The 23,997-nt window shown below is 48.4% G+C and overlaps 2 protein-coding genes across 6 annotated transcripts in view; one reads left to right on the top strand and one right to left on the bottom strand.

Moving 5' to 3' along the window:
• The first annotated feature begins 1,222 nt into the window (after nucleotides 1–1,222).
• Nucleotides 1,223–16,552, top strand: UBE2Q1 (ubiquitin conjugating enzyme E2 Q1). The gene is made up of 13 exons (XM_083416676.1): nucleotides 1,223–1,600; nucleotides 3,265–3,369; nucleotides 3,502–3,606; nucleotides 5,580–5,630; nucleotides 6,857–6,997; nucleotides 7,356–7,440; nucleotides 8,897–8,957; nucleotides 10,892–10,982; nucleotides 11,096–11,154; nucleotides 12,422–12,470; nucleotides 12,704–12,799; nucleotides 14,297–14,363; nucleotides 15,962–16,552. Exons 1-13 carry the CDS (start codon nucleotides 1,238–1,240, stop codon nucleotides 15,991–15,993), a joined length of 1,305 nt encoding a protein of 434 aa, XP_083272802.1. The 5' UTR covers nucleotides 1,223–1,237; the 3' UTR covers nucleotides 15,994–16,552.
• The window catches only part of TDRD10 (tudor domain containing 10), a 39,142-nt gene continuing 31,314 nt past the window's right edge, over nucleotides 16,170–23,997 (bottom strand). For 4 of the 5 annotated variants that reach the window (XM_083416695.1, XM_083416697.1, XM_083416698.1 and 1 more), the window contains 5 exons: nucleotides 22,493–22,638; nucleotides 22,044–22,198; nucleotides 20,976–21,046; nucleotides 17,831–17,939; nucleotides 16,170–17,707 (listed from right to left, as the gene is read on the bottom strand). In XM_083416695.1, coding sequence (XP_083272821.1) covers nucleotides 17,904–17,939; nucleotides 20,976–21,046; nucleotides 22,044–22,198; nucleotides 22,493–22,638 — 408 coding nt within the window. In that variant the 3' untranslated portion in view covers nucleotides 16,170–17,707; nucleotides 17,831–17,903. Of the gene's footprint in view, nucleotides 17,940–20,975; nucleotides 21,047–22,043; nucleotides 22,199–22,492; nucleotides 22,639–23,997 lie in introns of all 5 variants that reach the window. The other variant, XM_083416696.1, reaches the window with a different exon arrangement.

The following is a 23,997-nucleotide window of genomic DNA, read 5'->3' as shown; positions in this document are numbered from 1 at the left end:
GGCAAATAACATTATAACAATAACATTATAAAACCACAAAGTATGGTATTTTAAACAGCAGAGGGATAAACGCCATTAGGAGCAAGATTATAAAATCAAGAAGACCTGGAGAAAAGGAAAAGGAATTTGGGAGAGTGCAGTCTGAGTGGACCACCAGGCCCCGCACCTTCCTCCCTCACAATTCTTCCTTCTCACAAGGTTGATAGCACTTTCTAAGTGTCTTTATTTTCTTTTGAACAGTGCATACAGTATTATTGATTTGCAATGAAACCCTGCTCTAGAAACTGTATATAGGAAGAGCGGTCTATTATAAATGAATGAGTAATGGAGCCTTCCTGACTAGAGGCCGTCTACCAGCTTCTTTGGAAGGCGGCAATAAACAAGGAGGTAACCAGGCCTGATAACAGGAGGGCCTCATATGCTCCAAAAATAAATAGCACATCCTGTGGTAATCCCTCGCTATGACGTCACCGTGAGGATTGAGGGTATTAACACCTAGGGATTCTTGCCATGCCACTGGCTACTCGTTCCTTGACGTCACCAAAAAACTGTCCGTCACCCTCCCCCATATTTCCTGGGAGGTACATCTTCTTGCGTCACATTGGAAGTTCTCCAGGATTCCAAACTGCGCCCCCCCCGACCCGCTTTTACCATCCCACTTCAGGGCAAGAGCTATTTCTCCTTCATTTCCGCCCGTTTCCTTGACATGACTTCCGTTTCCTGTCCTTACATATAACACCCGCCCATGGGTGTTTGTTCCTGTGCGGGTAACATTCGAGGCCAACAACACCGGAACTTCCGGTGAGCTTGGGAAGTCATTTTAATTCTCCAGCTGCGTAAGGAGTAGCCGCTCTAGGCAAAATCGGAGGCTTCTCTCTACGGCCGCTATTGGCGCCGCTCTACACCTTACAATCTCTATGGTAGAAGGATCATTTTCTAAATAAAGCTCCCCAAGTCACCAAAAGGAGGAGCAGCTGATACTTCTGTGAAGCATATTTAAAACACGACATTCTGGGCCCTTTTATGAACTCGCGCTACGGCGTCGCTCTAGGGTTCACCACCTCTGTGGCCGAAGGTAGAGAAAGAACCGGGCTTTGGGATTCCACTTCCGCTCGGGACCGGAAGCGCCCGTCTCCATGACGACGGCGCTGCGCGTGCGTCCGCGCGGGCTTCCGCCGTCACCTCCTGCCGGCCTGGCTCCTCCTCTTCCTCCTCCTCCTCCCCCGCCCGCGCGCCGATGGGGGGAGGAGCAGGATGCGGGTCGTCACTTCCGACTGCGGGCCCTTCCCGGCCGCCATCTTGCGGTGTGGGGGGACGCGGGGGGCCCGGGGGCCGCGGCGGGCCGCTCGATGGGAAGATGCAGCGCACGGGGCCGGGCGGGGCGGGGCCTGGCGCCGTGCTGGGGGCGGGGCCTGGCGCCGCGCTGGGGGCGGGGCCGGGGCGCGCGCTGCTGAGGCGGGAGCTGCGGCTCCTCGAGTCCATCTTCCACCGTGGCCACGAGCGCTTCCGCATCGCCCGCGCCTGCCCGGACGAGCTGGGCTGCGAGTTCCTGCCCGGCCCGGGCGGCGGGGGGCCCGTCCGTATCCATGGCAACATCACGGTGAGTCCCCGGGTGGGGGGGAGGGGGGGGCGCCTTCAATTGGGCGGGAGACCCTCGCCCTCCCTCGGGGGCGGGGCTTGGAGGAGAGTGGGGTGATGGGGCGGGGCCTGTGGAACCGGGGCGGGGCATGCAGAGGTGGGGCGGGGCGTTTTCTGAGTGGGGCGGGGCGTGTGTGGGCGGAGCTTGGAGGGCGGGGCCTAAGGCGGGTCGTGGGTGGGGGTAGTTGGCAATGTACAAGAGGGATCATGGAAAGCCCCTGTGCAAACCTACGAAAGTGGAGGCGGAAGCCCCATTTGACATCAGTGGCATGTAGCTTCCAGGTCAACATTGCATGATCTAACCCAGTCACCCTCTGCCAGCCCACTTCCAAGCGAAAGCAAGGACACCCTTCCTTGGCAACTGGGACACAAACCCAGTGGGTTGGCAGAGGAGGGTTGGAGGGATCCTACTCACTCGCCTGCGTGGAATTTCTGCTCGCCTCTGATGACCATGCTGAGGCTTAAGCACAATGCAGGCAGCTGGGAGGCAGGGGGTTTCCCTTCTTGAACACTTCCGCAACATGAGAACCCAGTGGGGCCACCCGGTAAGCCAAATGTTGGACAATTCGGGACAGACAAAAGAAAGTAGCTCTTCACACAGTGCACAAATGATGGGATGTAATACAGACACCAAACTGCATGACTTGAAAAGAGGATTGGACAGATTTGTGAAGAATAAGGCTATCAAGGCTATATTCTCCTTCCCCTGTGAAAAACAGTATGCCTCTGAATTGCCAGCTGCTGTTGTGCCTGAGTCCTGCTTTCGGGTTTCCCAGGGGCACCTGGTTCTCCACCCTGTGGACAGGATGCGAGGACAGACTTTGAGCCTAATCCAGCAGGTTTGGGTGACCAGCCTTAATTTAGCAGGGGAGATGTGATTTACATGTGCAGCATGTAGCTGAAAAGGGGTGCAGGCTGCAGCATGGAAGCAGAGGTGCAGGACAGCCCAAGTGCTCCAATGGCCTAGGTGGAAAAAGATGAGAAAGGATCAGGTGAAGAGGTGTCACTTTTGCTTTTACAACTGTGCTCTTCAGCCCTGCTGCAGTTTGCCTTCCTACCACTTCAGAGATCTGGGGAACATGTAGTCCCTCAACCCTGACCATTGGACATCTTGGCTGCAGCTGATGTGTTGGGAGGCCAGCAGTATCTGTAGGGACCCGCAGGATCTCCAGCTCTGGAATAACAGATGCCTGGGTCAAAAAGCAGGGAGGGTTGTTATCTCAACTAAGACCTTAGACTTGAGACCCCTTGAGATTGGACTGGCAGACTTCATTATGGCATCAAGTTAGTCCCTAGCTGCATGGCTTTAATGTTCAGAAGGCCACAAGAACCCTGGCAGGTAGAATAACATTGCTAGCCCTTGGGAGCTGAAGTCAAGGTATTTAGATCAAGACTGGAGAACCTCAAGGTGCCCTCAAGGTATCATTGGACTCCAATTCCCATCAGCCACAGCCAGCATGGGTGATGGGAGTTGTAGTCCAGTGACATCTGGAGGACCATAGCGTCCCCATCCCTAGCGTAATGGGCCTGTGACAGGAAGTTGCAGAGGACTGAAGCATGACAACATTGTCATATCTGGTTATCTCTGTGAGATGCTAACCCCCTCGGTTTCCCCGCCTTCTCTAGGAGTCTTATCCAGCTGTTCCCCCAATATGGTCCGTGGAATCGGACGATCCCAACCTGGCGGCGATCCTGGAGCGGCTAGCAGACGTGAAGAAAGGAAACACGTTGGTGAGGCGGGAGAAGTGCCACCTCTTTGGGGAAGGAGGGGGAGCGATGGAGCTGGAGGAGGCAGGGTGGGGGGGTGATTAGCATTCCTCCTTTTCCCATAACTTTGTTGTTGTTGGCTTCCTCCTTGGGTAGCTTCTGCAGCACCTAAAGCGGATCATTTCCGATCTCTGCAAACTCTACAACCTTCCCCAGCATCCGGACGTTGAAATGCTGGACCAGCCTCTGCCTGCTGAGCAGGTAAGCCAGCCTTGTGGCTCCCGGCAAGGCTCCTGGGCCAGGTGGCATTCTGCTGTAATGGAGGCTGCTTGAACGGGCACAATTGGTTCTGTGTTTATTTCTTCCTGTCCGGCACATTTCCTCTGTGCAAAACTTCTTCAGGCAGTAGCAGAGTTCGCAGCAGTTGCTTCCGTGTAAGGAGAAGGAAAGGTCCACACACTGTTCTTTCTATCTAACAGTGTTTATTTACATCAGCAAGCAAAGGAACAAAGAAATCCACCCGAACACCAGTCACAGGTGTACTAAAATAGGTTCCGTATAGGAAGGTGTTAGGAATCAGTGCCCCAGGACACTCCTGACTGTTGCCTACGCAGCAAAGTAGCAGAGTAGTGGAACTCTGGTAGATGTGGGATTACAGGGAAACACAACATGCAGGAAAAATCATTCATAGAAGTTTACTAAGGCATAAGTTCTTTGTCAAGAGTCCCAATAAAGTACAGCATAGCTCCTCTTAGAGCAAAAAAAAAATCCAGTTTCAGCCTAAAAAGACGCCACACAAATATAAATGTAAAAGAAGTCAGTCGAAGAATGAAGAAAAAGGAGGAGGAGAAAGACTGCTCACTGGGCCGCAGATAACACGCTTCCCCGTGGCCTTGGTATTAAGATAAGGCCCACAGTTCAAAACAACAGCTGCTTGCTTTGAGCCGAATGGAAAGTTACAGACCTGCTGGAACTCACAAGCATGTTCCAGCTTTTATTGGCAGCTTCTGCAAATACATAAAACTTCACTTCATGACAGAAGGGGCAGTGGACTGTGCTTTATGATGAGTTCCATATTGTCTGTACTGACCTGAAGCAGCAGTCCAGGGTTTCAGATGGGAATCTTTCCCAGCCTTAGTTGGGGATGCTGAGAATTGAATAAAAAAATTCACTATATGTGGAGATTCTCCAAATCTCGCGACTTCCCCCCATCCTGTCCATGAAGTCTTGTTTTAAAACATCTACAACTGCATATTCGTTTCTGCTCCAGTTATTATATCAAACCATATTATCCATTATATTTTTTACACTACAAGTGTGTCAAAATCCTGCTGTGGTTTCCATCTGCTTATGGTGGTCTCCTAAATAACTACAAGTTATTTCCCCCCCATTCTTTTATAAAGTTTTTATCCTCTTGATTTTCAGAAATCAAGGGAACTCAGAAACAAACATGAGAATCTTCTGTTTAACCTTTTGTCCAAGCCAAGAAACTATGACTAACAGCTCTGGAATGAGCCACAATATTAAAATACAGTTCAAAGTTGTTTTAATTCCTTGCAGTGCGGTTCATAGGAATGCAGGAAGCTGCCTTATATTGAGCCAGACAATTGGCCCACCCAGCTCAGTTTTGTCTACACTGACCGGCAGGGACTCTCTGTCTGTGGAGTTGCCGGGGTTTGAACCTGGGACCCTCTGCACCCAAAGCAGACGTTCTGTTGCTGAGCCACAGCCCTTTCCTAACCACCTCTACTCATAAGTCTAAATCCTATTGAATTCCACAGGGCTTACTCCTGGGTAGTTGGGATTGCAGCCTGTGTAGTGTTAATGGAAACGTCCTGGTCTGGTCACACAAAGTTTGCCTGTGAAAGGCTCATTCATATTGTGACATACCGAGATGATTGTCTGAATGCAGTCGTTTTTTATAAAACCTCTAAACAGCTTGCTTTAAGGCAGGCATTAACGTGTAGTGTTTGGAGTATAGTTAGCCTAACTTAAGGAAGCTGAGAGCTGTTGGGAGGTCTCTATTTCTCTCACTGAGCTACAACTCCCAGAGCAGTTCAGCAGCCCTTCCCTCTTCCTAAGGAACTCTTTAACACCTAACAGCTCCCAGCGCTCTTAACAAACCTCCAGGAACTGGGAACACCATGACATCATTGCAGTTTAAACATAGGTTGCAAGCATGTGTTTTCTAGAATAACTCCACGCACCTGTCCTCCTGCTGTTTTGTTCCATAGAGCACACAGGAAGAAGTGTCCTCTGAAGAGGAAGACGAGGAGATGCCGGAGGTAAGGGGTGCATTCCTTTAAAACTTCCCAACTCCTCTTTGCTCAGCCACCTCAATTCCACAGCCATTCCTGTTCCTTCAGAAATGTTCAGGACAGGGGCAATAATAACAATAATTTTATAACTTATACCCTGCCTATCATGTGGACTGGAGATTTTAATGCGATAGCGAGCAAGGATTCGGATACATCCATCGGTGGTAAATAACAGACACATCCAAATCCATAACAAATTGGCTGCAGAAGCCTATGTTAAAAGGTCTGTGGAGATACATTTTGGAGACATAGAGCACCCTTCCTATTTAGCATGCAGCAATTCTTGAATAGTTCCACGTTGCTAAATTTCTATGTAAGAAATCAGCCTTATAGTGTAGCAGCACCTACACCTCAGAACTCCCTGCCTCAGAACACCTCAGAACTCCTTCACTGTACCATTTTCGGCGCCTGCTATAAATGTTTTTGTTAGGCATGCCATGAGGGAATGTGGCCCTGGGGTGAAAGGAAGATAACATAAGAAATGTAATCAACATAATAGAGTATCTGTCAAACAGGAAGGATAAACAAGCAATGTTGATATTTGTGGACGCCGAGAAGGCCTTTGATAATATTTCTTGGGAATTTATGTTAAAGAATTTGGAATATGTGGATATGGGTCAATCTTTCCTGAGTGGTATAAAGGCAATATATTCGGAGCAGAGAGCAAAATTAATTGTTAACAATGTTATAACAGAAAACATTGCCATAACTAAGGGTACAAGACAAGGGTGTACTTTATCTCCGATATTATTCATTTCGGTCCTAGGAGTCTTCCTAAGAACACTGAGAAATAATGAAAAAATAAAAGGTGTGACAGTTGGTTGTAACAAATATAAGGTTAAAGCCTTTGCCGATGACTTGGTCATAACTATAGAAGATCCTATGCAGAGTGTCAAAGAGGTCTTAGAAGAGATAGAACATTTTGGTCAGGTGTCCGGCTTTAAGTTAAATAGGAAAGGAAGTCCCCCCCCCACCCGCTGCTTGCAGTTGTGAAAGCTGAAGCAGCACAAATCAGACCTGCATGGCTTTGCAGCTTTTGATTTCTAAGGAGAGAAAAAAAGAGAATTCAAAGCTGTCGCGAATCAGGAATATGTCACGAGCTCAGTCTTCTTGCGTCGCAGGGGGGTTGGATTAGATGGCCCTTGGGTCCCTTCCAACTTCACATTTCTGTGGTTCTCTTCTCGCCCCCCAAGGACACAGAAGAACTCGATCACTATGAGATGAAAGAAGAGGAGCCGGCGGAAGGGAAGAAGGCGGAAGATGACGGCATTGGCAAAGAAAACCTGGCCATCCTCGAGAAAATAAAAAAGAACCAGAGGCAAGATTACTTAAATGTACGTGTCGCCAGGCGGGAGGGCAAGGCGGGGAAATGGGGGGCGGGTTGGGGGTGGAGATGGAGAGGAGGGTCGCCCAACTGACGTTTCAAAGTCTGCCTCCCCCTCTTTGATGCTGGGAGTGGCACATGGTCGGAGTGCGGCTTCCGTGAGCCCTGGCTGTTGGCTGCACTGCCTGGGGGCTGGTGGGGGTTGGAGTCCACCTTGCCAGGAGAGCACCAGGCCAGCCCTGAGCCTGGGCAATAGCTTGTCTCCATTCTGGGGGCGGGGGGGGTGGAGTAATCTGGGGCTGGGCAGCCCGTTTGCTAGCAACATGGGTGTAACAGTGAAATTCCTCCTCCCTCTCGCCCTCTCTCAGGGGGCAGTGTCTGGGTCTGTGCAGGCCACCGACCGGCTAATGAAGGAGCTCAGGGATATTTACCGATCGGCAAGTTTCAAGGGTGGTGAGTATCTAGCCTGGAAAAGCCCCGAGGCTGGGGCGGGGGGCAAGGACTGGGAGCCTGGCCTTGTTTCTGCTTTTTGGGGAAGTGGTTGTCATCAGTCAGGAAGAGGGGGACAGGACTGTTGAGAAACCTGGATTGTAATAAGTAAACTTATTAATAGTAGATAATGTGGTGCATTATTATGTTGTGGTTGTGTGCCTGATGTATACTGATGCCTATAATGTAGAATTTGAAATTTATTTTGTCACCCTTGTTCGTATTTTTGTGTTGCATTGGTCTTTTCAGTGGGGTGTAGATGATGGAGCAATTGTTTTGTTCATGGTTTGTTTAGGTTGATATATATACTGTGGGCTGTTTGTTTAGGTTGATACATATACTGTGGGCTTGCTCACTCTGCTCGCCAACCCTAATCAATAATAATAATAATAATAATAATAATAATAATAATAATAATAATAATACTTTTATTATTTCTACCCCACCCACGTGGCTGGGGTAACCCTGTCATTCTGGGCGGCTTCCAACGTATATAAAAACATAATTACCCCATTAACCTGCAGCCTCCCTTTCCCAGGATTCTCATGTTCCACTGCAAATGGGGGCTGCACAGTGACAGCCTTACATATACAGTGGTACTCCAGGTTAAGAACTTAATTCGTTCTGGAGGCCCATTCTTAACGTGAAACTGTTCTTAAGCTGAAGCACCACTTTAGCTACTGGGGCCTCCTGCTGCCACTGCCGCGCGATTTCTGTTCTCATCCTGAAGCAAAGTTCTTAACCCAAGGTACTATTTCTGGGTTAGAGGAGTCTGTAACCGGAAGTGTCTGTAACTTGAGGCACCACTGTATTTGTATGTATGCGGGCAATTCCCCACTTGTACGCGATCTACTTGCATGCGACGGCCCAAAGGGACATCCTCTTTAGGTTCTGGGGTCTCCCTGAGAGCCACAAGGACTCTCTAGGGCGCTCCCCACTTAGGTGCATTTCATTTATGCACATGGGGCCTGGAACGTAACCCCTTTGTGAATGGGGAGTCGCCTATATACCGTATTTTTTGCTCTATAAGACTCACTTTTTTCCTCCTAAAAAGTAAGGGGAAATGTGTGTGCGTCTTATGGAGCGAATGCAGGCTGCACAGCTAAGCCAGAAGCCAGAACAGCAAGAGGGATTGCTGCTTTCACTGCACAGAGATCCCTCTTGCTGTTCTGCCTTCTGAGATTCAGAATATTTTTTTTCTTGTTTTCCTCCTCCAAAAACTAGGTGCGTCTTGTGGTCTGGTGCGTCTTATAGAGCGAAAAATACGGTATATTGTGGAAGCCAAGATGGTTTGCTGTAGGAATTTAATTCTGTTTTATTGGTTACTTTAAGGTTTGTGTGTGTGTGTGTATTGTATAGCCATTCTTCCTTTCCTTTCCTTTCTCCTGCAGTACTGACTGCTTCTTTGTGTTTCCCACAGGAAACTATGCAGTTGAACTAGTGAACGACAGCCTGTACGACTGGAATGTCAAACTCCTGAGGTAAGGGTCTGACTGGCCCCGTGTGGGTGGCGCTGCACCCTACCCTAAGCAAGATGCCTGGGTGTAGGGGGAGGCCCCTGACCACCCCTCCATTCCAGTATGAATCGGGACTTCACACACACTTGAAGACGCCTGCTCTGCTTTTTCTTCCGGGCCGGTAGATTGGCAAAGGGATTCCCCCCCCCCCCTTCTCCACCAGCGAGAGAGGCTGAGACAGAGCACCTTGCAGTGGGCTGCTTCCAGCCAAGCTGGAAAAAACCAACAAAGGCTTATCTGAGCCTGCTTTCTTGATTCATAGCCAGCATTTTTATCGCAGCTCTTCCAGCAACGACAGCAAAGGCTCCCAGAGCAGTTCACACATGCTGGGGAATCAGATAGTCCTTGCCCTCGGGTTCTTCTCATGAAGTTAGCTAGTGCTTTGGTAGATGGAGAGGTTAAAACTTCTCTGCCCATCCCAGTGCCTCTGAATATACCCCAGATACCCTCCTCCCCAGCCAGCAGATCTATTTTGGGCTGCCCTCTATCCCTTCCCCCACCTCCCGGAAAAGCCAGCAAGAGCCACACGCTCTTTAAAGAGCCGTGCCTAGCATGTGTGCGGCTCTTGGGGGCTTTTCTGCGAGGTGGAAGAAGGGACTGACCGGCTGCCCTTCTCCATCCTTGGGGAAAAGCCCCCGCTCCACGCGGCTCTTTAAAGGGAGCGCTGAACAGAGCCTCCCGCCTGCATTCGCTCCATAAGACGCACACACCTTTCCCCTTACTTTTTAGAAGGGAAAAAAGTGCATCTTATGGAGCGAAAAATACGGTATATGTGCTGGTGCATGGACAACTTGCCCCCAGTGTGTGTTTATTGCACCATATCCCACCTTTTTCTCCAAAGAACTAAAGGTGTGGCATACATGGGTTTTCTCCATACCTCGCTTAATCCTCACAACAGCCCTGCGAGGTAGGGTAGGCCGAGAGGCAGTGACTGGCCCCAGGTTGCCCCCAATGAGCTTCATGGCCGTGTGGGCAGTGGCGTAGCGTGGGTTGTCAGCACCTGGGGCAAGGCAAGTAATTTGTGCCCCCCCCCCCGGCTGCACTGTCCCTCCCCCAGATAGTCCCTCGCTCTCTCTCCGCTCCGCACCGCACCGCACGCCTGGCACCCTCCCCTCCACAGTGGGCGGCGACCCGGCGGCTCGGATCGGATTTGCACAGCCAGCACTGCAGTGAGAGAGAGTGAGTGAGGCAGGTAGGGGCAGAGAGCTGCGAGTGCGAGCATGCCCCCCCCGCACCCCCCACGCTACGCCACTGCGTGTGGGTCTCTGACAGGTCCTACACCACACTGACTCTTGTTTCGGCCAGGAGTGAATCCTGCCCACGGAACAAGAAGGGTTCCACAGATCACAGAATTGTAGACCTGGAATGGACCATCTAGTTCAATCCCCTGCAATGCAGGAATACGCAGCTGGATGGAACCTGCAGCCTTGGCGTTGTCCGCACCATGCTCTAACCAACTGAGCTATCCAGGAGAGTTAGAAAGTTAGCCCCACCCCCTGGATAGAAGGCCCCCTCCCCATCTAGGCCAAGGTTGGGGAATCTCTGACCCAAATGTGGACCTCCAGTGTGCTCCATCTGGCCCTCGGGACTCTTCCCCAGGCGACACCTCAGGCAAACCTCTATGCACCTTCCACGAGTGTTTTCTCGTGGCTGGGGCGTTTCCTTGAACTCTGCTTGTGCATCTCGCTTGCCTGTTCAGAGGTGTGTGTCGTGACGGTGCGGAGAAACTACCCCATCGTACAAAAGTGGGAGGGGAAAATTGCATTTGTTCTTCCACCTGCTTTGGCTTCTCGTCCAGCCCAACATGTGACCCCCAAAGCGGGAACTCTGACCTGGGGAGGGGGGGCGAGTGGCCTTCCTCTGGCCTCGGCTCAGCTTCCCTCCCTTCTCTCTCCCAGGGTGGACGAGGACAGCGCCTTGCACAGCGACCTGCAGATCCTCAAAGAGAAAGAGGGGGCAGACTTCATCCTCCTCAACTTCACCTTTAAGGTCAGGCTGGTGGGAGGGAGGAGGTGGCGGCGGCGGCATCAACTGATGGCCGGGGTGGGAGGGAAAGGGAGGTCTGCCCGGCAGCCAGCTCAGCGTCTCTCTTCTCCTTTCAGGACAACTTTCCCTTTGACCCGCCCTTCGTAAGGGTCGTGTCTCCTGTGCTGTCGGGAGGGTAAGTGCCTGACGATCCCCACCGGTGGGATTTGGGTGGCTAGTATTAGTAACTCAGTACCCTATCAAGGGTAAAACCGTGTAAAACCATGCTGTTTTAAATCAGTATTATTATTGCTGTTCTATTTTGCCTTGCTTATTTTGCTGTATCCCTCTTGATGATTATTTACGTACCTGGCACAATCCACTTGGAATTTCTGTTGTCAAAACCTCATTTGAAACAAAATGGGCTTGCATGAGAGCATTCCGCTGCTCCAGTTGTGCATGCTGTGCGCATATGCAGTTCCTGGCAGACTGTATTTCTTTTTGCCTTATCCACATTGCATGAAAACATCAGAGGATAATAATAATAATAATAATAATAATAATAATAATAATAATAATAATAATAATAATAATAATAAAAAAATAAGAGGCTTTAGTGAAATTGATTTATTTTTATAATATTTAATAGCTGTCAATACCCATCTATATTAACTATATAAAAATCACGTTTACCTTTTTAGAGAAGGCTGTACAGGTTTTTGAACATAAGTGTTAAAACTGTAAATCTGAATAAAGGTTTTGGAGAAGACAAGTTATTTCCAAAAAATAATAATAAATCAGTATTATTTAAATCTATATTACCTCCCTTCTTCTGAAGATCTCAGGGCAGCCAGAACCTAGGAAACTGTCTCATACTGAGCCCAGATCCTTGGTCATCTATCTCAGTATTGTCTACACTGACCGGCAAGTCACTGGGTTTCAGGCAGGGGGACATTTCCCAGCCCCTACCTGGAGATGCCAGGAATTGAACCTGCGACCTTCTGTCTGCAAGGGGGATGTTCTGCCCCCAAATTCTTACAGGACACGGAATTAAAGCCCGCTTGAAGGCCTTACCCCTTAATCCTATGCTGCTGGATGCCCTGTTCCCCGGAGGCGACAGTATTTGGACCCTAGTTCTATTCTCATTGGGTGTTCCTTGGTTCTGAAGAAAATCAGAGGCAGCCACATTCGGTCTGCTCCATCTAGAGATGTAGAGCCAGCTTCCACCTGCCTCCACCCCCTCAAAGGACAGGCCATCTTAGCTGAGCAGCAGGATTGGTTGTGGGGCAGGAGGCACATTAATAATTTTATTATTTATACATTAGGATCTGCCATTAGGAAAGGGCTTTGATTGTGAGGAACTGGGTTCCTGCTCCCCTTTTAAATGAATTTATACACACAGAGAGTGTGAGAGGGGGGCTTTTTGGCTAACAGTAGATTTTCCTCTGTCCTTCTCTCCCAAGGTATGTCCTGGGCGGAGGAGCTATCTGCATGGAGCTTCTAACAAAACAGGTGAGCGGCTGGGAGGACTCCCATTTGGGGCCAGGTCCAATTCCCACTTCTGCAGCAGTTGGGCTGGGGTGTTTGGCTGGCCTGCTGCTCCCTGGGATAGCTCAGTCAGGAGAGCACGAGACTCTTAATCTCAGGGTTGCAGGTTCGGGCAAAAAGGTCCCTGCATTGCAGAGGGCTGGACTAGATCATGCTGGTGGTCGCTCATTCCTTTTCCCTCACCTCCTTTTCCCCAGGGCTGGAGCAGTGCTTACTCGGTGGAGTCCGTGATCATGCAGATCAGTGCCACACTTGTGAAAGGCAAAGCCAGGGTCCAGTTTGGCGCCAACAAGGTAACCTGGGGCTAGGGTCGACATATCCCCTGCCCCAATTCTCTTGCGTTGGTGTTGTAGAGGAGTCGGCTGCCAGAGGTTCCAACCTCTGGCAGAAAAGAGCCAGCAAAGCTTTAAAGAGAGTTACAATTCCCCAAGTGCTTTGACAATCCTTCGCAGAGAACCCTGGAAAGGGAATTGTGGGCAATCTCAGCACCCTGAACAAACAGCAGCTCCCGGAATATTTTTTGGGGGAGGGGGGGAACCGTGTACTGTACACAGGTAGGGATGCGGTTGGCGCTGTGGGTTAAACCACAGAGCCTAGGACTTGTCGATCAGAAGGTCGGTGGTTCGAATCCCCACAACGGGGTGAGCTCCCGTTGCTCTGCCCCTGCTCCTGCCCACCTAGCAGTTTGAAAGCACGTCAAAGTGCAAGTAGATAAATAGGTACCACTCCGGCGGGAAGGTAAACGGCGTTTCCGTGCTCTGCTCTGGTTCGCCAGAAGCGGCTTAGTCATGCTGGTCACATGACCCAGAAACTATGCTGGTTTCCTCAGCCAATAAAGCGAGATGAGTGCCACAACCCCAGAGTCGGTCACGAGTGGACCTAATGGTCAGGGGTCCCTTTACCTTTACCTAACAACTCTCAGCACCCTGAACAAACAGCAGCTCCCAGAATATTTTTTTTTGGGAGGGGGGGAACCGTGACTGTTCAAAGTGATGTCATGGTACTTTAAATGTGTGGTGTACAATGTGGCCTAGGTCAGTTTTGGGTCTCCAGCTGTTGCAAGACTACAACTCCCATCATCCCTGGCCGTTGGGCTAAGCTAGCGGCGGATCATGGGAGTTGTAGTCCTGCAACATCTGGGGACCTGAGGTTGAAGAACACTGACCTAGGTGACCTTGAATGAGCCGCAGACCTTTCCTCTCTTTCAGCCCTCAAGGTTGTTGTAAGAATAAAACGGGGGAGAACTATGTCCACTGCCTTAAAATACGGGATGTAAAAAAAAGGGGGGGCAGCTTCCTATGGTCACACCATGCTTGTCCTAAAATGCCTGATTGCATTAAAAAAACCAAAAACCACCACTTACAAGATATTCAGCACAGTCAGTGTTTTGTGGTTGGAGCAGTGTGGGAGATATAATCTGGCCAAGTTGCCTCTAGGAGTGTAAGATTTCCTTTCACAGGTATGTGGCTTTTCAGGGTAGTCGTGTTTCTGTGATTTAGAGGCAGGATCCTCTAGGGCACCCTACGGCTGGGCGATAGCTGGCTTTCAGCTTCGCGATATATCGCCAGCTAAACATTGTGACATACGGATATATCACAATGTCTGAAATAAGGATGGAACTGTGTAGAGGCATTGGCTTGCTTTGCAGTTTTCCCCACGTTTTGATTTTTGTAGAGCGCACACACACATCATGATTCACGATATATTGCCATTGCACGCATTGTGTGTGATGACAGAAGGGTGCAGAGAGGGCAGCCTTCTTAACATTAAAAGCCATTCTCCTCCCGCAGAACCAGTACAGTTTGACAAGAGCGCAGCAGTCGTACAAGTCCCTGGTCCAGATTCACGAGAAGAACGGTAAGGACTGGCACCTTGGTTGAAGCGCTTCCAGTGGAAGGCTTAGGAGCCGACCTGCGTTGTTGGCCACTGTTTCTTATCCTCTCCTTAAGGGACTTCCAGGGAGGAACAGGTGGGACCCCACAAGTGGCTTTATAAGGATTTAAACCAGCAATTTGAGTTGAGCCCAGAAATTCTGCGAAACAGTAAAGCCATTATTTTTATTATTTTTGATTTGATTCCCTCCCTCCCTCTTTCTTTTTTCTTTTCCTTCTCCTCCTGCGATGAGGCTACATTTTAATATTTTAATGTTCCATTATTTTAATGTTGTATTTTACTTTTGTTTTTAAGTTGTAATCATTCATCTTGTTTTTATTATTGCTTGTAAGCCGCTCTGAGCCTGGCCTTGGCTGGGGAGGGCGGGGTATAAATCAAAAATTATTATTATTATTATTGATAACAACAGCATTCAGCAAGTTCCATTCTGTACAGCCGTGACAACTGCTGTCAGGTGCAAGATTAAATAGGAGGAGCCAAATGTAAAATGAGGTCACGGGGTGGAGTCAGTGACGTCGCAATAACCTGCATTTACGAGTACAAAACTACACCCGAGTTATTACAGGCAACAGCCTAATCGAGGGAGAGAGGGGTGGTGTTGCAATTGTTAAACAATTGTGGGAGGGGAGCTCAGAACCCCCTACCTTCTGCCCTCATCCCCTTGTCCCAGGGGCGTTTTGTCTATACTGAAGAGTCTCATTGCAGTGGAAGATGGGTAGCAGCAGAGCTTTCCCACTCCAGAAAGTTTGTCTGCCATTACTGACCACCTATTCCCGACTGAGGCTGCCACCAGTTTGAAAACCATCACCCCATGGCAATCCCTGTAGGGCACGGGTAGGTTGGCCGGTGCCCTCCAGCTGTTGTTGGGAGGGTGGCTGCAACCTACCCCCAGCAAGGTCTCTGGATCAGGAGTGACCGGAGTTGGAATCCAGCAAGATCTGGAGAGACCCACAGGATTCCCACCCCCCTGGAAAGGATGGCCCCTAGCTCAGTGGCAGAGCGTACGGTTTCTATGCAAAAAGCCCCCCTGCTCCTCCAGTTCTAGAGGAGAATCTGGACCTGGAAAGAGCCTCTGAGCACCCAAGTAAGAAGAGTATTTTGCTGGCTAGACCAGCTCCATGTGAGGCAGGGGTGGGGAATTGCTGGCCTCTGCTGTAGTTTAAAAAACAAAAGAAAACTGGGTGGTGGGGTTAATTCTGTGCTGGCTGTATGCTGCAAACAGGCAGGCCCAGCTAAAGCTCAGCTGTTTGCAAAAGGACTTTCAAACAGCCCCTCTGAAAAGCAGGGGGTTTGAAGAGCAGCACAGGGCAGTTTTACAAAAAGGTTTCCAAACAGTTGTGCTTTTGCATTCCTGACAATCAGGACGCAACGTTGCCTAATGTGAAGATGGCACCTGGTGATTGATGGGAGGGCGGGGGGCCACCCCACAAGGGTGAAGAGGTTAAGAATATGTAGGTCGCCCACCAGCAAAAGTTTCCCAGCCTTGATCTACAGAAACGGCGTCTGTTCACCTAAACCCCACGTCTTCCACCTTTCCTCACCACCTTTTACTTTGCTCTCAGGCTGGTACACGCCCCCTAAGGAAGATGGCTAAGCATGGAGACGGTCGCCCTGGACAGCCTCAGACCGGCCTCGACTTCCCTGCTGAACGCTGCTGCATTTGGATCGCAAGGATGCCTGCTCTTCCTCCTCCTCCTCCTCCTCCTCCTAGGACAGGACACTCACACCCTCCTCCCTCCCTCTTTCTCCACCGCCCGTACTTGCAAGGCGATTTTAGTGAGCGGCTCCAGCGGGGGACTCTTACGGAATTATAAACACTTGTGAGCAGCCGGGCCCTCCCTCTGCTCTGCTGACTCGCTTGGACCCGCGCTAGCAGGCAAGCTGGCAGTCACTCTTATTAAAAACCACACACACACGAAAACAAAACAAAACAGCAAAACTCTTTGATTCTCTTGTTATCGCTGGAAGCTTCCAGCTCCGCTGCAGTCTAGAGCACCTCTGCCTCTTCCCTCTGCTACGGATTTAATTTATTTTCTTATTTTCATGTACACTGCTTTTTTTTTTTCTTTTTCCTTTTTGGTTACAGTGTATGATGGATGTGTATGGGGGGGAAATGTATCTTCTTTGGAGAACAATTACATTTGTTAATTTGATGGGGAACTAGTCTTACCTCTCTGTCTGCAAAGCAGGTGGCAACTCAGGTTTAAGGGTGTTGCCTTCCCAGAAAAAAAAACAAAAAACCAACCACAAATCTATGAGGTCTAGAAACTTTAAAATCAGTTCCTAAAGATCCTCAGGCTCGTGGAATTGTCATAACCTGCTAGATTTATATTGCGTCTGTGTGACGTTCCCTATGATCCTGACACAATATATGCACTGTGATTTTGTTTTTTAACCAGGACCAACTCGGCTTAGTAGTCGTGAGGATGATTGCTTTTGAATCCTCACAGTCCTGTTGTGTTAACTCCTTGTACACACTTGGTTTTTCAGAATTGGGAAGTAGGAACCTAACAGCTTGCTAGGATACAAATTTGGGGTTAGCAATTAGGTGAGGGCTTTGTGTCTTTCTGGTGCTCCTAGGACACCTAGGTCAGACCAGGGCAGCAAGCAGGTTTCCACACTTCCAGTTTTACTATTCTTTGACTTTACGCTCCTGTGGACCACTTGAAAATTGCCAAGGGTATTTGATTTGATTTTTTGGCCAGCTATAGCGTTCATAATGCTGTGTGATTTTTACTCGTGTTTCAATTGCTCCTTTAAATTTCTTGTTTTGTACTTCGCTCCGTTAGAACTGAAATTGCCTAGAACTGAAATGCAATAAAGTACAAGAAAGAAAGAGAGCAATAAAAATGCAATTAAAAATCTTAACGCAGGCACATCATGGACTACCTGAAAGGAGCACGTGGGCCACTGGTGGTCTGTGCACCAGTTTGGAAGCCCTTGCTGTAGGTCATATTTTAAAATCAGCAGACCTTGGGGGGGGGGGGGAGAAAATCAAAGAAGTGGGGAAACTCAACAGCAAAAATGACTCCAGAGGAAAAAGCTCACCTGAGTGCAAGAGACAATCAGACAATTTCTTCCTCAGCATCACTTCTTAAAAAAGCAAACAAGTTTTAGGTGTACATGTATATATTTGGTTTTAATCAACTAAACTACAGAAACAAGGTGGGAAGAACAGGCTCCAATCAATAGGCAAAATTTCAACATTCCTTGCCTCTTCAAACCCTCCATCTTTGAACACCCCTAATATGCAAAATGCTTTTAATTAAGAGACATTTTTTTTCCTTCCTGCCGCAACAAGGCACAGTTAAACTGCCTTGTTTTAAACAGATACGGGGGGGGGGGGGAATGCATAGAAACAGGAAGGTGTAGAAAATTAATGCAAAGGGTCTTTCCGCTTACCCCATCTCCCATCAAAAACAATTTACAATCCTTTTTCCCAAGAGCCCATCAGCTTGCTTGTCGGATGTTCTCTCCAGAATTTATTTAAACAACTTCCTCCTCCTATTCATCTTTGATGGCAAACTTCAAAATGTGTTGCTGTAAAAAGTTACCAAGATAGAAAAAAATATTAGTGTATTTTAAACACATCTCCCCGCCCCCAAACACCCATCATGACCCATAGCTCCTGTCACCCTCCAGCCCTTATAACAGGCTGCCCATGTGGGGATGTTTTTTAGGAATTGGATGTAAACACGGGGTTCAGTTGTAATCCAGCTGGTTAAATGATTTTTTCCCCTCGTAGAAAAAGCTGTTAGAACTTAAAATAATCCAAAGAGAAACTCTTGAGTGTGTTGGTAAATCCCCACTGAAACTCCCAAGCTGTGCTTTTAGTTTCTCAAGCCTAGTAGATGAAGAATTAAAATAAACACCAAAGCTGCACATAGAATTGCTAGGTTTCCAGAGACCCTTTGGAACTCTTGGCGCAGAATTTAGATTCAGGGCAGTGATCTCCAACTTGCATTGACCCTCAGAACATGCCGGAAGCGGCCAATGAGTAATTCCCTTAACTCTGTGTGCTACACAGGAGCTAAACCGCACCAGTGAGCGTAGAGGTGCCCGTTGCATCTCTGCATGATGCCCAGACCTTGCCTCTGCTAGGATGTAGGGGATCAAAGCGTTGCTTCTTTGGGTCAGCCAATTCTGCAGAGCTTCAGCAGAATTATCCACCATGGGAGGAGATGCCTGTTGCACCTCTGGATGATTCACTTGTTGCATTAAACAGCAGTTTTTAAAACCTAGAGTTTATTTAACATGAATGAGGAGCCCAAAACCGAAAAGTTATCAGTGCACACCAACTCTGCTCCCAGGAAACCAGCTAATTACCATATTTTTCGCTCTATAAGACACACCAGACCACAAGATGCACCTAGTTTTTGGAGGAGGAAAAGAAGGAAAAAAATATTCTGAATCTCAGAAGCCAGAACAGCAAGAGGGATCGCTGCGCAGTGAAAGCAGCAATCCCTCTCGCTGTTCTGGCTTCTGGGATAGCTGCGCAGCCTGCATTCGCTCCATAAGACGCACACACATTTCCCCTTACTTTTTAGGAGGGAAAAAGTGAGTCTTATAGAGCAAAAAATACGGTAGTTTGGCATGAGTAGATCTCCCATGAGAAGAGGTTACAACATTTGGGGAGTATTAATTTGGGGTGGGTGGTAACATTGTAAGAGGTGTCTAGGATACTGCATGGTTTGGAGAAAAGGATACAGGGAGATGTTTTTCTCCCTTTCTCATAACTCGGAGATCAATGAAGTCTGAGTGTTGGAAGATTAAGGACACACTGATGGAAGCACTTCCGGCAGTGCATTGTTAAACTTTGGGACTCGCTTCCACAGGCATTGCTCTTCCGCAAAGCTTGTGGGCAAATTTGCTGTCGCAAGATGTACTGATGGCCCCCCCAAACAGGTGAAAATGTGAAGGATAAGACTCTCAGTGTCCAGTAGCAATGATGGCTGTGTTCTAATCTTGGAGCTAGTTCACTGCTGGGAACTGCATGCAAGAAGAGCCGCTGTTGTGCTCTGATCCTTGCAGGCTTCGAAGGATCGTCCCCACCCTCATCATCCAGCTCCGAGGGTCTTTGGGCATTTCCCTCGCTGAAGTCACAGGGAACGAGGCAGAGGGCCTTCTCGGCAGTGGAATGCCTTCCCATCAGATGTCAAGGAAATCGACAACTATTTTGACTTTTAGAAGACATCTGAAGGCAGCCCTGTCTAGGGAAGTTTTTAATGTTTGGTGTTTGATTGTATTTTTATATATGTTAGAAGCCGCCCAGAGTGGCTGGGGGAACCCAGTCTGATGGGCGGCATATGGAGAATAAAATTATCATTATCATCATCCGGTTGGGCACTGGGAGAAGTTGCTGTGCTGGACTAGATGGGTCATTGGCCTGATCCAGCAACCAGGCTCTATTTTGTCAAGGGTGTTAGGAACTATAAATGGCAGATCCCAAAATTCTCTAGGGCAGGCACCCCCAAAGTCGGCCCTCCAGATGTTTTGGGACTACAACTCCCATCATCCCTAGCTAACAGGACCAGGACAGGTCAGGGATGATGGGAGTTGTAGTCCCAAAACATCTGGAGGGCCGACTTTGGGGGTGCCTGCTCTAGGCGAAGCCATATGTGCTAAATGGTGGTGATGTGAATATGCAGTTGGGGAGAGGGAGGGGGAAATGCCTTAAACAGTGTGGGCTTCCCCTACTGTGAGACTAGGATGCGGGTCGAGGTGGGCTCTTGGCCTCCTACAGCGGGACTCTTCTTATCCAAACCTGGGCTTATGGTTTCTTTCTCTCTTGACAAACCAGCAAACCAATAACAAACCTTGACTGGTGTTGGTTTGGAGAGCAACCAAAGAGTTAGGGGAAGATGCGTTTCAGTTCACCTTGAACCACAGGTTCATTTTCAACTACAGTGATACCTCGGGTTTCAGACTCTGCTAACCCAGAAATAGTACCTTGGGTTAAGAACTTTGCTTCAGGATGAGAACAGAAATTGGGCGGCGGCGGCATGGCACCAGCAGGAGGCCCCATTAGCTAAAGTGGTACCTCAGGTTAAGAACAGTTTCAGGTTCAGAACGGACCTCTGGAATGAATTAAGTTCTTAACCAGAGGTACCACTATATGGTTTAATGTAGGCATGTCCAAAGTCCGTTTGGGGGGTTTAATCCAGCCCCTGTGGCAGTTTATCTCCTGGGGTAAAATCTTTAAAAAGCTCATAAACTTCTAATCCTAAAAAAAGCTGAACAATTTTGGTCGGCCCTCATGTATGCTCACTTCATCAAATCTGGCCCTCTTTGATAAAAGTTTGGGCACCCCTGGTTAATGTGATATATGAATCGGGATTCTCTGTACAGTCGCTGTTCTGGAGCTACCAGTTTGGAGGCACATCTAGTGGATCGATTTGTGGCTCTGCAATCAGATCACTCATCCTCTGGCCACTTTCAAAATAAACCTTTTGAGGATTCACCCATGTCGATTCAGGGGACAGAGAAGTGGTTCTGTGGCTATCAAAAGTCTGGAAGACGACAAAAAAAAATCATTTCCTCTGTACGTTAACAGTTGCAAGACACTCCTGTCCTTACCTCTGTCTGCAATGGGCCGACCACCTTCCCTTCCAGGATTTTTCTCATCATGAGTTGAGGTGGGAAAACCTCTGCAAAAGAAAAAAAAAGTACGAGTCAAAAGGAATTTTTCAGTAAGCAGTACAAGAGGACTTGCAACAAAAATGCTGCAATATGGAGTCATGGCCTTCCATTCCACTTCTCCAGGGTTTTGGTTTTTGTCTCTGCCTCCCCCAGACACTCAGTTACAGTGGCGCCCCGCAAGACGAATGCCTCGCAAGACGGAAAACCCGCTAGACGAAAGGGTTTTCCGTTTTGGAGGTGCTTCGCAGGACGAATTTGCTATGGGCTTGCTTCGCAAGACGAAAATGTCTTGCGATTCCTGGGGATTTTTTTTCGCTCCCCACCCCCTTTTTCTAAGGCACTAAGCTGCTAATAGCCTTTTAGCAGCTAATCCGCTAATCCCTTAAGCCTTTAATAGCCTCTAATAGCCGCTAAACTGCTAATAGCGCTAATCCGCTAATGGGCTTGCTTCGCAAGACGAAAAAACCGCTAGACAAAGAGACTCACGGAACGGATTCTTTTCGTCTTGCGAGGCACCACTGTACCGGATTTGGCCAGTGGACGCGGGTGGCGCTGTGGGTTAAACCACAGAGCCTAGGATTTGCTGATCGGAAGGTTGGCGGTTCGAATCCCCATGATGGGGTGAGCTCCCGTTGCTCAGTCCCTGCTCCTGCCCACCTAGCAGTTGAAAAGCACGTCAAAGTACAAGTAGATAAATAGGTACCGCTCCAGTGGGAAGGTAAACGGCGTTTCCATGCGCTGCTCTGGTTCGCCAGAAGCGGCTTTGTCTTGCTGACCACATGACCCGGAAGCTGTACGCCAGCTCCCTTGGCCAATAAAGCGAGATGAGTGCCGCAACCCCAGTCGGTCATGACTGGACCTAATGGTCAGGGGTCCCTTTACCTTTTTAACCTCTTCAGATTTTTAAATTTTTTATTGGGGGGGGGGTGAAGCGTTGTTAGCACCTTATCCTACAGCACAGGGATGAAATTTGCGTTCACCGCTCCAACTTTTGCCTTCACTTGCCTTCCTGGAGCGCAAACGGCTGCGCCAAAGGTTTGATGGCCCAGAAATCATCCCTGTCCAGCTTCCGCAGGGAATTAAGCGGGACAGTGGCAGAGCGGCCAAAGTCCACAAAGAACACTACTGCCAAATCCTCCACCTTCTCCACAACCCAGCACCTGAGAAAGGGATAGAGGCAAAAGAGAGAGAGAAAAAGATACCTCCGCTTTTATTTTCTACCCAGTATTCTGTTCCCAATGAGGGGCAGCCAGGGGTCGCTGGGAAGCTTGTGACCTCCCCTGCTGTAAGTCCCCAGCCTCCAGTACCCCCAAGGTATACTGCTGTGGCACAGGGAGGCTCAACTGAGCTGTCATAACTAACAGCTGCCTGCAGATATCTCCATTTGTCTTAACTACATGATTTGTTCTCAACCCCAAACGCGCAACGTGTATTTGTTTCCATAATCCCCTCACCTGTTCCAGGCATGGCCTTCATCCCCCACAATGCACTCTGCCAAGCAACGTGTCCCTTGTTGAACCTCTTGCTTTGTCAGAAAGGGTGCGCAAGACTCACTTTCTGCCAAGGCCCTGAACAGCATCTGCATAGCCTGATGGCATTCCTGCATTTTTAACAGCAAAAACAGTATCCGGTGTATTTTAGCTCCTGTTGAACGTTCACATGCACAAGCAAAAGTCCTCTAGTATTTCATTTCATTTTTAAGTGGCATACCGTCTTTCTGAATTACTATACATAAGGCGGTATTACAAGCTGAAGAAACAACAAAACAGACAGCAACGATCACACACGTCTGATAATCTGATCCAATACAAAGAAGTCCCAATAACTTTGAAATAATCGACATATCAATTAAAGCAGTATTCAATAATACATTGGAATACAATAGTGAACAGTAAAATTAAATATCAGCAAATAATAATTCAACAGTTTACACTAAACAGTTACAATAAATAATGGTGCAATCCAAATTTCAAAGGTCAGTCCTTCAAGTCCCAAAATGGGTCTCTAATGCTACTCTGAGGCTAGAGACAGGCTTCACAGAAGTGGAGGCTGGAGTGTGGATGATCACACTCAATTATTGGCTTCAACTATTTCCCCGTGGCCTTGCCCCACAGGGCGATTCTATACCTCCCTGCTGCTCTCAGATACCAATCCTACTACAACATGCAATGCTGCTAGATTCTGCACAGCAGAGCTCAAAATTTGTCAGAGGATGACCTGTGCCACAAACTAGATTCAATGAACATATCAGAGTGCTCTGTAAATTAATATAGTTAACTCTTTTATATAGCAAACTTTTATGCTCTTCCATATTCGCCCAATGCTCCTATCCCTTCTTTTAAATTCTTATAGACTTTTATATTCACCTTCTATGAATACCTTTTAGCTTTCCAAAACGCTTTTCAGATTTTAAATGACTGTGTCTCACCCTTTTATGCTGGTCTATGACCGTAATAAAGATTTGTATTGCGTCGTGCTAAACTATAATCAAGAAAAATAACAGCAAATCACAATGCACAAAATATCACAAAACATTCAAAGCCATGCAAAAGGATCAAATGGAGAAACAAGGACACACAACCCTTAAAACTATCCCTGAACTAATCACTTTCCAGCTGCTTCTGCTGTTTTCAAAGTCATGGTCTGGAAAAGGCTCCCAGGGCTGGAGGATAGGGCAAGGCAGGTGTAAAAAGCCATTGCCTGACGGGCAGCACAACATCCCTCACCCCTCACATTTCCACTTGCAGACGCTCCATTTAAAGAAGAAACATTTCAGTTCCTCTAGCCTCCTTCCTTTCACTACACAATGTGTGCAGAGGCCATCAAAAGCAGCTTACTACCATTTGCCCTCTTTCCCGAACGAGGCCAGTGCCATTCAAAGTGCGTTAGAGCTCAATGAACCGCCGTCTGTTGCACTGCAGCACATTGTGCACTTACGTTGCTTTCACCGCTAACGGGG

The sequence above is a fragment of the Podarcis tiliguerta genome, assembly GCF_965153285.1.
Source record: "Podarcis tiliguerta genome assembly, chromosome: 16".
Classification (NCBI taxonomy): Eukaryota; Metazoa; Chordata; class Lepidosauria; order Squamata; family Lacertidae; genus Podarcis; species Podarcis tiliguerta.
Note: the sequence above shows the minus strand (reverse complement) of the source record. Positions and strands in the feature narration are given on the sequence as shown.